The sequence below is a fragment of the Zosterops lateralis genome (assembly GCF_965231275.1).
Source record: "Zosterops lateralis genome assembly, chromosome: 28".
Taxonomy (NCBI): domain Eukaryota; kingdom Metazoa; phylum Chordata; class Aves; order Passeriformes; family Zosteropidae; genus Zosterops; species Zosterops lateralis.
The window spans coordinates 4,247,717-4,264,364 of NC_139788.1; the positions used below are offsets into that span (position 1 = coordinate 4,247,717).

The window sequence follows — 16,648 nt, forward strand, 5'->3', positions numbered from 1 at the left end:
TGGGCTGTCAGATGTCAGTGCTTTCTTTGAAATTCCTTTTTTCTTTTCTTCCCTTTTCTTTTTTTCCCTTTTTTTAATTTTTTTCTTTCTTTTTCTCTTTTTCCCTTTAAAAAACCCTCAAAAAAACCAAACCAACCCCCCTCCAAAAAAAAAAAAAAAAAAAAAAACACCACCCCAAAAACAAAATAAAACAAAAACCAAACCAAACCAACACTTAAAAAACTAACAAAAAAAAAAAAAAAAATCCACAACTAAAAATAACTGCTGGGACTGGGATTTATCCCGGGGGTTGATGTGATGATTTACCCCCTGGGGCAGACGGGATTTGCCTCAGGGGGGAAGATTTACCCCATGCAGCAGATTTACCATGGCTGTTGTGGGATGCCGATGCTTTCCTGGAAAATCCTGATTTAAAATAATAATAATAATAATAATAAAATAAAGAAAACGGGAAAAACACGCAGCTAAAAATAGCCGCAGGGGCCCATTTACCTCGGGTGAAACAGGGGGAAGGAGAAAAACGCTCCCGGGCCGAGTAAAGCCCGGCTTTGCTTTTCCCAGCGCAGTCACCCTGCAGGAGTGCAGAGAAGAGGGCGAGGAGGGCAAAACCCGATCCCGGGGGGAAGTGGTGAAGGTCGAGCGCGGCCCCGCGCGGTGCCGGTGGCCCCCGGGCCGGCTCGTTCGCCTCTTGGCAAGCGCCGAGTCTGATGCAATCGCTGCGCTGACGGAGGCGGCGGTTCCCACCTGTATTTGCCATTGTGTGCCCGGAGCTGTTTGCAGGTGTTTGCTGGCGCCGCGCTGTCTGAGCCGCACTTCCCTCCTCCTTCTCCTCCTCCTCCTCCTCCTCCCGCTCTGCCCCGGCCAAGGCCTGGCCCCGCCGGGCCCCCCCGGGGCTCTGCGCCAGCCACCCTGACACAGATGTGCGAGCACACGCGTGACCCTGGCCAGGCGCCTTCACGCGTGGGGTGGGGGGGGCTGTGAGCTGTGAGCGTGTGCACGAGCACATGGGGCTTACACACATGGCTACACTGACACGTCTGGGGTGTGTGCGTATTCACGTGGGTGTGAATGCACTCAGGACTTTGTGCACTTACACGCGTGTTTACTGACACTGACACATGTCTGTGCACACTCACATGTGCAGATGTGCATGCATGACTGTGTTATGTTACACACATGTGTATGCACTCACACACGTGTATACAGACGTGGTATGTGCATATTCACGTGTGTGAATGCACACATGACTTTGTGCACTTACACACGTGTTCACAAGCACTGACACATGTCTGTGCGCACTCACACGTGCAGATGTGCATGCACGACTGTGCTCAGTTACACACGTGTATGCACTCGCACACGTGGATACAGACATGGTATGTGTTCATATTCACGTGTGTGTGAATGCACATATGGCTTTGTGCACTCACACACATATGTGCACTCACACACGTGTATACAGACGTGGTATGTGCATATTCACATGTGTGTGAATGCACACGACTTTGTGCACTCACACACGTGTATACAGATGTGGTATGTGCATATTCACGTGTGTGTGAATGCACACGACTTTGTGCACTTACACACGTGTTTACGAGCACTGACACATGTCTGTGCACACTCACACGTGCAGATATGCATGCACGACTGTGCTCAGTTACACACACATGTGCACTCGCACACGTGTATACAGTCATGGTATGTGTTCATATTCATGTGTGTGTGAATGCACATATGGCTTTGTGCACTCACACCCATATGTGCACTCACACACGTGTATACAGACGTGGTATGTGCATATTCACGTGTGTGTGAATGCACACATGACTTTGTGCACTTACACACGTGTTCACAAGCACTGACACACGTCTCTGCACACTCACATGTGCAGATGTGCATGCATGACTGTGTTATGTTACACACATGTGTGTGCACTCACACACGTGTATACAGACACGGTATGTGTTCATATTCACGTGTGTGTGAATGCACACGACTTTGTGCACTTACACACGTGTTTACGAGCACTGACACATGTCTGTGCACACTCACACGTGCAGATGTGCATGCACGACTACGCTCAGTTACACACGTGTGTGTGCACTCGCACACGTGTATACAGACGTGGTATGTGGATATTCACATGTGTGTGAATGCACTCATGACTTTGTGCACTTACACGCGTGTTTACTGACACTGACACACATCTGTGCACACTCACACGTGCAGATGTGCATGCACGACTATGCTCAGTTACACACGTGTATGCACTCGCACACGTGTTTATGAGCACGGACACATGTCTGTGCACACTCACACGTGCAGATACACATGCGTGACTGTGTTATGTTACACACATGTGTGTGCACTCACACACGTGTATACAGACATGGTATGTGTTCATATTCACATGTGCGTGAATGCACAGATGACTGTGCACTCACACACGTGTGCATTCACACACATGTATACTGTGCACGCTCACACAATATGCATGCATGACTGTGCTCAGTTACACACACACACGTATGTGCACTCACACACGTATATACTGTGCACGCTCACACAGATATGCATGCACAACTATGCTCAGTTACACACATGTGTGCACTCACACACGTGTATACAGACGTGGTATATGCATATTCATGTGTGTGAATGCACACATGACTGTGCACTTACACACGTGTTCATGAACACTGACACACGTCTGTGCATGCTCACACAGATATACATGCATGACGGTGTTATGTTACACACATGTGTGTGCACTCACACACGTGTACACAGACACTGACACGTGTCTGGGCGTGCTCACACGTGTGCATTCATTTACACCCATGCCCAGGTGCACTTACAACACGCCTGCAGGCACTGACACACGTCTGTGTGCACTTACACACACACACACCCCCCTCTGTGCATACACTGCCGTGTCTGTGCACACGTGTGTACACCCGAGGGCTCATGCACGCCAGCCCGTGCAGGGGCTCAGCACCCCCTTGGCTGGCTCTCCCAGAGGTGCTGTGGAATTGAATTGGAGGAGGTTATTCCTGCTCCCTCTCCACCCCCGTGTAGACGGCCACCCTCTGTCCTGGCAGCCAGTTCGCGTGTTCCTGTCTGCCCTTGTCTTCCCTGTCCCGCAGGTGACATCGGGGCGTTGTCCCACGCTGTGACAGAGGTTCACACCAGTCCCAAAATCTGCCGGGGACGCCGTGGGGTGGAGGCGGAGCGGTGCGGCCCCAGCCGCGACTCGAGGCTGCCGCCTTCAGGGCAGAGGAAGAAGAGCCCGGCCCAGCGGGAAGATTGATCTCCTCAGGACGAACTGGGATTTCACATTTCCTCTGGCGTTACCCTTGGAAATGACCAGGACTCCCCCCGATGCCTCTCCCGGCAAGAACTGGGATCTCCTCTGGTGTTCGTTCCCCTTGGGAAGTGCCAGGACCTTCTCTGGTGCCCTTCGAGAAAGGACTGGGACCTCCTCTGTGCATTCCAGGCACAGGGATGTGATATATTCCCTCCTGCCCTCCTCCTGGGGGCTTTAGCTAGCTCAGTTATTAGGAGGATTTGGAGAGAATTATATCAAGGACGAGGTGAGATATCTCAGAAGAGGCCCTTTCCCCAGGACATTTGTCCCAGGCGTTTATTCTTCGAGTTTCCAGGGGGGAGACAGAGCGAACAGAGGAAGGGGAGACAATTTATAGCCCCCAGCTCAGAGGAGAGATAGCTGGACCACAGCCCATGGGGTCAAAGAAGGAAGGAAGGGTCACTCTAAGTGGTCAGGGAGTCCAGGGGGTCAGGAGGGAGAAACCATTTCCTTAGAGAATTACAACAATGATGTGTGGCCGTCGGGCTGTGGGGGCTGCTGGCCACCTCCACTTGCCTAGTGACCCATCACATACTCCTGGGACAGTTGTTCCCCTCAGCCTGGGCAGAGCCACAGGGTGCCATGGCCAGCACAGTGATGGCATCTCCTGCCTTGCACCAGGGTGAGGAGGCTGGCTGGGATGCTTCAGACCATCCACAAGGTCATCTCAGACCTCTGCAACATCACAGGATGAGGTGGTCTCTAAGGGGTTTCCAATCCAAACCCCTCTGGCCTGTAGGGTGGGAGCTGGTGCGTGGCCCACCCCTCTGGACACTTTGGTGTCACAGGAAGACACAAGTCTCTGTCTCTTCTGGTATGGGAGAGGACTTTGCTGGTGGGAAGCCATGGCTGGAAAGGCTGGAAAAGGCTTGTTGATATTAGGCAGTGGGAAAGATGCCCTTGAGTCATGCCCCTCAGCTTTCCCTCAGCACAGCTGAAGGGGTGAGGGCCAACAAGTTTTCCCACCTTCTGGGTCAGCCCTGACTCCAGTGAGGTCACACTAACATGTGTTGTTACAGGGGACATCACCTCTGCTTTGTCCAAACTGGAGGAGCTGAGGACACAAGCTGCCAGGCCCTCCCCATACCCCAATGTCCTTATCCCAAGGGTCACCCACTGGAGCAGGCCCAAGGCAGGCAATTGACACAAATCTGTCCACCCTGCCGGGCATGGCCTTGTCTTTGTGCGCTGGGATAGAGACAACAGTTGCCTTCTTCCCACAGAGGAGAAAGAAGGAGGTCTGGGTGTATAAATTTGCCAAGCTCAGCCACACTCCTGGCAAAGGGGCCGCACTGCCCAGCTGGGGTGGCATCGCTGCTGCCAGACCCTTTGTTCTGCCTCAAAGTCTCACACAGTGGGAGGCAAATGGATCTGAGGCTCCTGGCACCTTTCTGGGTGTCCCTCCCAGCTGAGTTGGAGTCTGGAGGTCTGATGTCCTTCCTCATCCACAGCAGAGGCCATGCCCAGCATGTGCATCCATCTGTCTGTTTGCAGGAGGCTTCTTCACACAAAAGTCATCTCTGCACAGGATTATCCTTATCCCAGACCTGGCATGGAGTTGGCTCTTCCTGGAGAGGAGAATGATGGAGAAAAGGACAATAGGGAGGAATGAAAGGATAAAGGCAACCAGGTGATGGAGGGGAATCAGGGCATGGAGAGGAACCAGGGGATAGAGACAAACAAGGTGATGGAGAGGAACCAAGGGACAAAGAGGAACCAACTGCTGTGGCTTGGTGGCCTGAGCAGGATTAAACCCTGGCTTGTCTCAGTGGCTGTGGTGGCTTTTTACTGGTGCCAGTAAGGGTCAGAGTTGCCCTCACTCAGGGGTTTGCCATTGCCTCGGTGATTCCTGTTACTGCTGCACTCTGAAATACCCTGTAGGCCGGTTTGAGTGCCTTTCATCCCCTTTTTCTCCCTCCACTTTGCCAGAAAGACCTGGTGCACTCCAAGGATGGGATGCATGTGGAACAATGGGTGGCAGGTTGAAGGAACTGTGAGTGAACCAGGGGCCAAATCTCCTCACGCTGAGCCCCTCTGAGAACGGCACTGTCCCCTGTCTGCGGGGTGGGGAGGTGCCAGACAGCCTCTGAATGGTGGAGGCCAAAAGTTTTGTTTTCAATAGATGCAGCTCCCTCTCCCTGCCCCGGGTTGCTGTAACTGGGGATAGGGATGGGAGAACGATGAGAAGGGTGGGATGAGGATGAGAAGATGAGGATTGGGGCTTGATGGAGATGAGAGGACGATGAGGAATGCGGGTCGAGGGGTCACAGCCTCCAGGCTAAACCCCACCAGATTGATGGGGGGGGGGTATCTTCTAAAAAACTAATAGCAACAGAAACTGTATCCTAGTCCCGATCCCAACCCGGATCCCTTCCCCCCCCAAACAGCCACCCCAGCCCTGTGTTTCAAGAAGGCCCCGCCCCCTCATTTGCATAAATGGCTCCGCCCCCGCGCGGCCGCTGTTGAGGCCCCGCCCCGCCCGGCGCCACCGGCCGCAACGAGGGGGCGTGGTCACGGCGTCGCCAGCCAATCAGCGCGCGGCGTTTTCCGCGGGAAATCCGAATTTCGCGGCACGGGTTTTGGCGCTTAAAAAAAAAAACCGGAAAAAAAAAAAAAAAGAAGAAGAAAAAAAAAAAATAAAAAAAAAGGAGCGCTCGGGGCCGGGCGCGATCGGGAGGAAGAGGAGCCGGGCGCGGGGGTCCCGGCCCAGGCGGGGCCGTGCTCCGGCCGCCCCGGCCCCAGACGGCCCCAGGGCAGCTGATTTTTTGGGCCCGAAAAGGAATTTTCCGCCGATTTCGGCAGCATCGCTGCCGCGTTCTTCTCTGCAGGTTTTTCGCGGGGAATCTGGGGACCGGCCGGTGGCATCGCCCGCAGGAACGCCTCCCCTCTCCCCCAAATGGCACGGCTGAGATTGTGACCCCTCCCGGGGTGCTCCTGCCCCCTCCCGGGGCCGGCCTTCTCGGAAAGGACTTTGCAATGCTGCGGCTCCCCAGGGGAGTGTCCCCCGCTGCGGGGAGGGGGGGCACCGCCCTCCCGGCCCCCCCTCCCCAGCAGCGCCCGAAGAAGGTCCCGTCAGTGATGGGCTCCTGCGCTCCGGGGGCGCCCGGCCTGGGCAGCCCCCCGTTACCCACGGCCTGTCTCACCCAGGGCTACACGGCTGTCAGCGCCTGCAGCACCCGGGCCGGGGGGCTGTGCGACACCCCCCAAGGGCCCGCGCTCAGGAGCCTCTCCTCGGCCCCAGGACGGCTCCCGGTAAGATCCTGTCCCTTCCCCGGGCACGGCTGTGGGGGCTCGGGGGGCTGGGGATGGGGCTGGGGGGAGTTATAGGAGTGGGTGACCCCGGCATGGACAGCCCCCTCCCCTCCAAGTTTTGCAGCTTGTGCTGTAGTGTAATGTGTTCTTTCTGGGAGCGAGGTCTGAAATCAGAAGCCGCGGTGAAATGGCTCAGATGTTTCTCAACTTCCCCTCGGCCCCGCAGAGCCGCGGCTCCGGCTTCCGCCTCTTGGCCTTTTCGGCCTCTTTTCCTCCCTCCCTCTTGCAAAGAGTCCGGCTCGTGTCTCAACAGCGGGTCAGCAATCCCGGGCCCTCGGACAAGCCCTTTCTGTGGCGGGGAAGTGAGGGGTGGGCACAGGCAGAGCCTGCCCGCTCTGCCCCCAGCGCTGCCCTTTGCTCCCCCCACCCTGGAGCGGTGACCCCCGCGGTGACCCCTGCGGTGACCCGGCCCGGGGGGACCTTGGGCCAGGGCTGGGTTCTGCCCGTGGTTATGGTGGAGCTGGCCATGGCTGGGTTTGTGGGCAGTCTCATCCTCCCTGGATCCCCCCAAGGCTTTGCAGCTCAGACCTATCAATGATGGTGGGAGCTGTGCAGACCCCCACAGCACTGTCCCACATCCCTGTGGCCGAGCTGGGGGGTCACGGCTGTGTTTACAAAGCCCAGCACTGAGCTCTAAAGCCCTAACCAGGGAAACTGAGGCACGAGCCGGGTGCCAGCCCCGTGGCCATTGTCAGGGCACACAGAAGGCTCTGCCCAGGCTGTCCCTCTCCCGCAGGGCCCCTCCGAGTCCCCGGCCCGTCGCCCCCGCTGGCAGCTGCCATTTAATTCCTGCCCGCTCCAGCCTGGGCACACATCCAGCCCTCACTGTGAGCCTCTGTTCTCTTCGGTCCTGGGAGGGATCCCAGACCCCGCGAACACCGATTTAGTTTTCCCAAAGCTTGATTTATTTATTTATTCCCCTCCCCCGCGCCCCCCCTCCTCTTTTCCCAACCCCTGATGCTTGGTGCCAGCTGGGGACATTGCCGGGGTGGGGGGGAGAGGGAGTGTCTTTGCTTCCCCCTTTGTGCCATGGCTGGGGAGGCTGGATGTGGCCGTTTCCAGTCCCATCCCGGGGGACTTGGGGACCACCTGTCTCCTCTTTGTCTCCGAACCGTGTGAGACATCCTGCACCGCCGGGCTCTGTTGTTTAAGAGGACACTATCATTTGATTGCTGCTCCCTCCCTTAAAAACATCCCACACACTCCCAGTACCATTTCTGTGGATGTGCAGAGCTGGTTTTGGGCTAAACATCAGCATCACCATCACCCACTCCAGTGCTCAGGGTTCTCCTTCCTGCTGCTGTCCCTTAAATGTGGCCGGAGGGGAGGGGAGCGGCCTTGTGTGACACTTGGGGATATCAAGTGCTTGTCCTTAAGTGACACCTGGGATCAAGAGGTTTTGTTGGGCTAACGGCCTCTTTGCCACCACCACCATCATCACCATCACCCACACAAGGACATGTTCCATCATCACCATCAATCACCCACACAAGGACATGTTCTGGGTGCTGCTGTCCCCTGCACAGGGTCTGGGGGGGGACTTATGTGACACCTGGGGACACAATGTGCTCCTCTATCTCCCTTGGTGGCTTGGAGAGGCATCTCCCCGTGTCCCCACCTCATTTCCCGCTGCCGTTAATTATCCCATCCGCGGTGCTGAAGATACTGTTTCCAGTATCTTTTTTTTATATTTTATTTTCCCGCTATGGCACTGGGGGCCGTGACAGCTGGGGTTCCTGCCGCACACACCCTGTTTATGGCACAACCTTTGTGCGCAGAGTCGAGGCAACCAGATACAAGCCTTTCCTCCCAATTCTCAATTGCAGCCGCTCCCACCAGCTTTGTGCCGCAAAAATGGTGCATAAATGACTCCGTGAGATGGACACAGATCCATCTGGGATCACATGGAAGAGCCCATCAGCCCACGGGAAAGCAGGATGGGTTGTCTCTCATGGTCTAAAAAAGCCTTTAAATTTACCATACTTTCTGATTTGAGGGTTCTGGGGTAATTAAATGCATTTTCCTCCAGGGAAAATGTGTCTTTTGGAGTGTTTTTAGGCCATGCCAACCCTGTCGTCAGTGTTTTCCCATCTCTGGTCTCTCCAGGGGCTGTGGAGTCTCTATAGGGACTTAGGGCTATGCAAGAGCACCCGAGAGAGAGGGCTGTTTCTGGTGTGGGTTCCCGGGTCCCCACCCTGAACAAGGTGTCCAGAGTCCTCTGTGGTTCTGTATGGGCTGGCAGGGCTGAGCTGTCTGTGCAAAGAGCACCCCAGAGTGGCAGCCCCTGTGGGTGCTGGGTTGTGAGAGAACCTACTCAGCAGCACCCCAGATTCTACAGGGGAGACATCATCCCATCCCACCTTGATCCCATCAAAGGGTTCCCTGCATGGCCAAAAGGGGGGATTTTTTTGGGAGGAGGGACGGGTGGGGAAGTGGTGATTGTGCTGCTGCCCTTGGAGGGTTTTTTTTTTGGCTATGGCTTTTAAAGCCACTGTTCCTCTCTACCGGGGAGCATCTCCCAGGGCAGGGCTATTGGAGGGGATGCAGATGTCGGCTGCACCCCAGAGCAGGGAGCAGTCCCTGGGCTGAGGGTACTGCCTTCTTTCCCATGCAGAATGGTCTCACTGTCCCCCAAATCTTGGCTCAGCCTCCTGTTCACATCTCATGCCCTACCAGCCCTCAGTCACTGCCAGGCAGTGGGGGCTGCACCTGTGGGGGTCCAGCCCCTTGGCAGCAGCAGGCAGAGGATCCTGGGGTGCCCCTTGGCTCTCCACCAGCTCGGGGTGCCCAACCCCAGGCGCTGCGTTCCCACGCCCCCGTGGGGGCGGTGGGGCTGGTAAAAGGGGGAACGGGGGGAGCCCCATAAAGGGCTGGGCAGAGCCTGGGCAAGCCCGGAGAAGGCAGTGGATGCTGTTGAAAGGGAAGGTTGGCAGGAGGAGCCCCCTGCGGGGGGTGGGGGGCTGAGGGATGCTCTGATGCTTGGGCTGGGTGCAGGGTGTAGCCCCTGGCGCCAGGGCTGGGCTCAGGGCTGCTTGGCAGGCAGAGCTGGCAGGGGGCCCAGCCTGCCCCCTCACTGCCTTATATACCCCCGATATTTTGGGGTCAAGCCGGATTTCTCACCCCCACCATGATATTGGGATGTAGATGGTCTGTTCCCACATCCTGAGGAGCCGTGGCTGGGGGCTGGCAAGTGCCATGGGGTGGTCCTGCCATGTCTTGGTGGGGTGTCTTTGGGTTTCCCTGCTCACCTACCTACTCTGGTTCATCCTCCCTCCCCTGCTCCTGGCCCCCAGTGCTGGTGGGGTGCAGGGAGCCCCTCGCTGTGTCCCACTCAGCTGTTGTGTGCCTAATCCTGCCTGGCTCAGAGAACAGCAGCTGGGTCACAGGAGGGAGCCCCTTGTCCATTGTCTCTTGCTGGTGTAGCCCAGAACTCAGGGTCCTGCCAACTCTGAGCCCACCAAGCCCCCACCCCCCCAAAACTGCACCTGGAGGAGCAGGTGTCCCCCTATATCCCCTCCTACACATGGAGAGGGGGAATTCAGGGGGTTTGGAGGTGTCTGGAAACACCAGGACCTGCTGTGGGTCGCTCCGTGACTCAGTTTCCCCGTTGCTTGGGGCAGGTGGGGTGCAGCTGACCTCGGCAACAGTGATGGGAACATACACTGGCCATGGCCATCCCTGCCGGAGGAGCAAGGTATTCCAGCAGGGGCGGGGGGCCAGGGTGATGCCCGCCCTCCCGTGCTGGCACATGGACAGGCTCTTATCTGAGGCAGGTGTTTCCCAGGCACTCGGCATTAACCGTTGTGCTGCCGGCAGCTCCGGGGCAGATCCGGGGGCACGACGCTGGGGTTGGAGGCAAGTTCACTGGGAAAAACCTGCTCGGGGAAGGGTGGGAGGGAATAGATTCCCACAGGAGCTCGGGACCAACCTGGCTCCCTGGGGGGGCGGAAAACAGCCCCTGGCACCTCTCCCAGCAGCCCCCTCAGGTGGGAACGAGGCCGAGGCGCCCAACCCTTCCCTGCAAAGCGTGTTGTGCTCCCAAGGGAGCCGCTGTCGGAGCCGGCACAGGGACCTGGGTGCCATGCGGGATGTGCTGGGGGGGACCCTGTGGGACAGCCCGGCCTGGGAGCAGGTACTGGGGCAGGGGGTGGGGTTGGGATGGGGCTGGGGGGCTGTTTTCTATTGCTGAGCCAAAGTGTTCCCCCCCCATATCACCCTGTGCATGTTTGTGGGTGTGGAGGGGTCCTGGGGGATTTGTTTGCATTGGTAGGGGGGTTGGTGACACCCTCCAGTTGTTCTGTGAATTTTTACTCTGCTGCACTTTTCCCTGGATCCCTTCCATCCCGGGGTTCCTTGAGGGGGATTTCAAGGAGCTGCTTGCCCTGGTGAGGGGATGGCAGGTGCAGAGATGTTTGTCTCCCCTCCCGGAACCAAGCATACCCCCCTCACCCCTGTCCCTACAGCTGGGGGATGGCCAGGGCACCCAGGGGTCCCGGGGGGGCTGAACCCAGCTGGTCCCAGGTGTGCTGGTGGCAGCTGGGTGCCCTCAGCCACGACCCAGGTGGGAGGGGGGGGGAAGTGAAATCCTGCACCCCAGTGAGTCAGCTGGCAGGGTGGGAGGGTGAGGATCTGGCTTCAGAGCTGCTGTATTCACAGGAGCCCTGCCAGGACCTGGGGATGAGGGGAAATCCTGGTGGGTTCCCTGTGGCTGCCAGGGTGTGCAGGAAGCCCTGGGGGGTGACAGGACCCTCCCCCCCCCCCATCTTCTCTCCATCCAGTACTCCCAGTGGCCTCTCACACTGCTGGGTGCTGCTGTGCCCCTTCCCCAAAGCAGTATTGCAACTGGATGAGCCTCTTGCAGGATTCCCCCACCCCAGGATGTGGCACCCAGAGCTTGGCTGATGGCCCTGGGGGGGGTCTAGGGAACTCGGAGGGGTGTCTGGCTTGGCCACAATACAGGGTTTTCTCTCGTGCTCCAGGCCAAGAGGAAGCTGGACCTGGAGGGCCCTGAATTTCGCACGCCCAAGGGGAAGGGCTGGACACTGGCACAGGTCCCCAGCCCCAGGAGTAAGTGATGCGGGGTGAGATGGGGCAGGGGAAGCTGGGGGGAGCAGACCCCACTTCTCTTCCCTCTTAGAACCATGTCCCCTCTAGCACTACCTCATGTCACCTCCAGCCCACATCCCACACTAAGGAGAGGATGGGTGGGATCTCCCATGTCCAGCCCAGTGATCCCTCTGTCCCATGGACCTGGGTACGGAGAGGATGGGGAGGTCTCTTGTCCCCAACCCTATGTAACCTCATGTCTAGCCCCATGTCACCTCCACTCCACAGCTCAAACTAAGGACAGGATGGGGGGTTCTCTTGTTTCCTCACAGCCCCCAAGTCTCCCGGGGAGAAAACTCGCTACGACACCTCACTGGGGCTGCTCACCAAAAAATTCATCCGTTTGCTGAACGAGTCTGCCGACGGTGTGGTGGATCTGAACAGGGCTGCTGAGGTGCTGGAGGTCCAGAAACGCCGCATCTACGACATCACCAACGTACTGGAGGGCATCCAGCTCATCCGCAAGAAATCCAAGAACCACATCCAGTGGATGTAAGCGATGCTGGGCAGCTGGAAATGGGAGCTGGGGATGGGGCAGCGTGGGGGACACGTGACTTGGGGACACACAGGGCGTGCTGTGCCATCACACAGATGTTATTTATCTCCCTTGGCAGGGGGACAGGGATCTTTGAAGACGCAGCGATGGTGGCGAAGCAACAAGTGCTGTGTGGGGAACTGGCTGAACTGGCCAGGACAGAGAGGAGGCTGGACCAGCTCATGCAGGACTGTGCCCTGGAGATCCAGCAGCTAGCTGACAATGAGAACAACCAGAGATATCCTTGCTGAGGGAGATGGGAGGGAGGGCAGGGTCTTGGGGACCCCTCTGAGCCTCTTCTCCTCCAGTTGGATTCCCGTGGGCTTGGGGGGTGTTTGGAGGGATGTGAGGCTTGATGTCCTGCTTGCAGCCCCTTCTTTTCCTTTACCTCATCCCTGTCCACGCTGGCATACGTCACCTACCAGGACCTCCGTGCCATCAGCAGCTTCCAGGAGCAGACAGTGATTGCTGTGAAGGCTCCCCCTGAGACGCAGCTGGAGGTGCCAGACTTCAGTCAGGTGTGTGTGGGTGCTGCTGGATCCCTGCCACACTCAGTGGGTCCCTCCGGGATGTCCCAAGGACACAGCCCTGCATGACCCTGGGTGGTTTTAGGGTGTCTCCAAGGGGCTGCTTGAGTCTGAGCTGGTCCTTCAAGGGTTGCAATGCTCCAACTGGATCCCTCATGGGTTGGGGGTAATGGAGTGGGATATGGGTGATCTACTGGGTGCCCCCCTGAGCCTTACTCTGTCCTCCCAGGAGAACTTCCAGCTCCATCTGAAGAGCACCAATGGCCCCATCGAGGTGTACCTCTGCCCAGAGGAGATTACGGAGGAAAGCCCCACCAAGGAGCACCCTGTCCCCTCTGCTGCCACCTCCTCACAGGACCACCCCGTACCCCTTTCCCTGCCAAACAGTTCCCCATCAGCCACACAGCCACCTCACCCCAACTCCCAGAGCTGGGGGGGCACAGGAACTCCTCTCTCACCCCCATCTCTGCCTCTCCCCATCCAGGGGGGACCCAGCTCACTGCTGGAGATGGAGCCTGGGCTCCTGGGCTCCCCTGCCCACCTTCTGCAGCAGACAGAGGACCAGCTGCCCTGCACCCCCTCCCACTTGGACTTGGGACCCTTTGTCAGCTTCTCGCCCCCCCTGGAACAGGATGACTATCTCTGGGGGCTTGAGGGTGAGGGTGTCACAGACCTCTTTGAGACGTATGACTTGGGGGACCTGCTGAAGCACTGAGTGTACCCCCAGTCCCCACTGCCTTTGTCCCCTCTGGCCACTTGTGTCCTGAATGCATGGGATCAGTGTGGGGTGACTGGAGAGACTGGGGTGTGTTGGGGACTTGTGTTGCTGACCCAGTGTGGCATCTCTGTGCTCTCCTGGGTTGGTTGTCACCTCACTGGGCTCTGGGAGTGCCCTGGGATCCATCCAGGACCCACCCCAGCATCTCCCCATAAATCCACAGGGCACCGATGCTTCCCACCATAACCCCCCACGACCCTGGGGATGCTGGTGGACTGTGAGTGCCTTTGGGTGCCCCAGAGGGGTTAGGGGCACCCTTGGGTGGCAGAGAAAACTCTGCCCAGAATGGGCTGTGTCATGTTTTGGGGTCATTCCAATTGCTCCTCAGTTAAACTGGTTCTTCATGGTCACAACAGGTCATTTCCAGTGGCATTTTCCCCCCCGCCACGTCTGGAATATCCTTAAAATAATATTGAGACAGCAAAGCTGAAGTCACCTTTGGGTGAGGGGAGGATGAGGCAAATGTCTGGCCAGGACATGGAGCCATATTCTCTGAGGGGTGCAGCCTCTCTGCCCCAGTCCACACCAGCTCCCACCAGCCTCTTGGAGCTACTGGTGCTGGTAGCATCAAAACTGGAATGTACTGGGAAGAGGTTTGCCTGGAGGAGGCAATGACCTACAGAGAGGGGCTTGGGACAAGCCCTGGGACATGGTGTAGGATAGGGCTTTTAATTGTGCCATTCCTTGCAAAATACCTGTAATTATTGCACTGTATTTATCTGGGTCCCCCCCTTTGGTGTGGGGCTGGGAGGGGTTGGATTTGTCAGTGGGTGTATTTAAGTTGTCCTTCCTTGGGTTGTTGGTGCTCCTGTAGGTTGGCTCAAGACATGGTGTGGGTGAGAATATATTTTGGCCTGGAAAAACTTGTGGCACTTGATGTTTTCTGCCCAGGAGGGGTTGAAATAAAATAAAATTTTGGAGTTATAAAGGGCTGTTTTCCTCTAAGCAGCAAAATGCTGGAATGGTTTGGGAGGAGGGAGGAGCTGAGCTGGTTTTGCTTCTATTTTCAGGGTAAAATGGGCTTTTGGGGCTTTTTAGCTGGTCAGCCTGCTCTGTAGGCACTTGTGGAGAAGGGGTTTGAGATGAAGCTTTGACTGGAGTGAGGAGAATGGGTCTAATTCTGCTCGGGTTGGTGATTTCCAGCCCAAATCTGTCTGGGATGAGCCTTTCCCTGAGCTACAGTCCCTTCAACCAGGAGTGTGGGAAAAGCCCCAGGGCTGGGGGACAGCTCCCTATGGATCTTGGGGCTTGTGCACCCTGATTTGGGGTCTGCAGAGGAAGATCCTTTGGGAGCTGTGTCCATGTAAGGTCCTTCCCCATGTTACCTGTCATTCTGTGACCTGGGAATGCCACCGGTGCTGATGGCAAAGTGAGGGGTCAGTGCTCCCAGGTGATGATGTCCTGTGGCATGTGGAGGTGGGCAGTGGTACCCAAGTGACACCTGGTGGTGCCCAGTGATGGCCGGTGGTACCAAGTGACACCTGGTGGTGCTCAGTGATGGCCGGTGGTACCAAGTGACACCTGGTGGTGCCCAAGTGGCACCTGATGGTGCTCAGTGATGGCCGGTGGTACCAAGTGACACCTGATGGTGCTCAGTGATGGCCGGTGGTACCCAGTGACACCTGGTGGTACCAAGTGATACCTGGGGGTACCCAAGTGATGGCCGGTGGTACCCAGTGACACCTGGTGGTGCCCAGTGATGGCCGGTGGTACCAAGTGATACCTGGTGGTACCCAGTGACACCTGGTGGTACCAAGTGATACCTGGGGGTACCCAAGTGATACCTGGTGGTGCCCAGTGATGGCCGGTGGTACCCAGTGACACCTGGTGGTGCTCAGTGATGTACCTGGTGATGTCTCCTACCTGGAATCGTGGCACATTGTTAGCATTGCACAGCTCGTCTGGTGGTGTGGAGGAAGAGGAGGAGGAGGAGGAGATCCCCGGGCCAGGTGAGCCGAGCCAGGGACACAGAGTCCCCATCGCCCGTGGGGTGGGGGGATGTCGCCGGGCGATGGGGACACACACCCCCCCACCCCACAGCCCCGGCAGTGCCCGGGCCAGCCAGGAGGTGGCAGGGCCACACCAGCCAAGGGACCCGTTGGTCCCAACCCCTCCCGCCCCAGTCCTGCCTGGGCTGCAGCTTTTTAACCCTCTGTCTGCCAGAGCCCTGCCGAGGGAGATGTCCCGGGAGCTCGGCAGATATTGGGTGTCCCCAAACTGGGGGAGGACACCCCAAACCTTGGGGTCTCCTGCTGCTCTGTGCCAGAGGAGTGGAATCTTTCAAGCCATTCACTCGAGGCTTGTGATGGCTCTTCCTGCAGTAACAGTGGCTTAGAGAAGGGTTTGGGCTGGCCCTGGTTGAGCACAGGCCTGAGCTTTACTGAACCCCGCTCTTGGCTCAGTAAAAGGGTCGAGGGTCTGTCACTCCCTGATCCACCGTGGGTGAGGAGTGCAAGGGGCAGGGGGGAGGTCTTCAAAGCCCCCTTGCACCCGTATTGGCCTCTCTCATGGCAAAGCAGCCCCAGGGAGGCTTTCTACTCCTTTCTGTCCCGGTTTGTCACCAGCCCCAGCCCTGCAGTGGGATGTGCTCAGTGTTCAATGTCACTGCCTGCTCCTGAGGTGTCCCGGCTGCCCCATCCTCCGGGGAGAGCAAATAAACACCAACGGGACACCAAATTCCACTGAGAGCTGGGACGAACGAGGGGACAGGAGAGGGAACAGAGATTGCCTCCAGCGGGACAAAAAACCCAAGGGGTCAGTTATTATTCCCTGTCCAAGGATTGTCCCCTCGGGGTCCTGGGAGGGGCAGGGTGGGGGTGACCCCCAGTTAAAGCGGTGTTTGGAGTGGACTGGGCATAACCCTAAACCATTCGTGTTTCCATCTTCCTCCAAGACGGGGGAGAGGCGATTCCTGAGCTCCCTGGGAGAGGTGGGTACTGCAGTGCTGGGGTGAGGCGGGTTCCGGGCAGAGCTGGGGGCTCAGGCCCCTGGGCGTTTGGCTTGGGTGGGTGCTGGGTGCC

The 16,648-nt window shown here is 57.5% G+C and overlaps 1 protein-coding gene across 1 annotated transcript; it reads left to right on the forward strand.

Annotated features, from left to right (window-relative positions):
• Positions 1 to 6,014: 6,014 nt before the first annotated feature.
• On the forward strand, positions 6,015 to 13,661 carry E2F2 (E2F transcription factor 2). Its single transcript, XM_083879684.1, has 6 exons — positions 6,015 to 6,622; positions 11,662 to 11,749; positions 12,061 to 12,280; positions 12,403 to 12,561; positions 12,727 to 12,841; positions 13,080 to 13,661. The coding sequence occupies exons 1-6, from the start codon at positions 6,347 to 6,349 to the stop codon at positions 13,563 to 13,565; spliced, it is 1,344 nt and encodes a 447-aa protein (XP_083735810.1). The 5' UTR covers positions 6,015 to 6,346; the 3' UTR covers positions 13,566 to 13,661.
• Positions 13,662 to 16,648: the final 2,987 nt, after the last annotated feature.

Bases quoted from the DNA above. Each gene is read 5' to 3' on its own strand.
- E2F2 (XM_083879684.1), top strand. From the start codon at position 6,347: ATGCTGCGGCTCCCCAGGGGAGTGTCCCCCGCTGCGGGGAGGGGGGGC. The intron at 6,623-11,661 runs GTAAGATCCTGT...CTCGTGCTCCAG, and splicing joins CGGCCCCAGGACGGCTCCCG to GCCAAGAGGAAGCTGGACCT. The intron at 12,562-12,726 runs ATATCCTTGCTG...ATCCCTGTCCAC, and splicing joins GACAATGAGAACAACCAGAG to GCTGGCATACGTCACCTACC.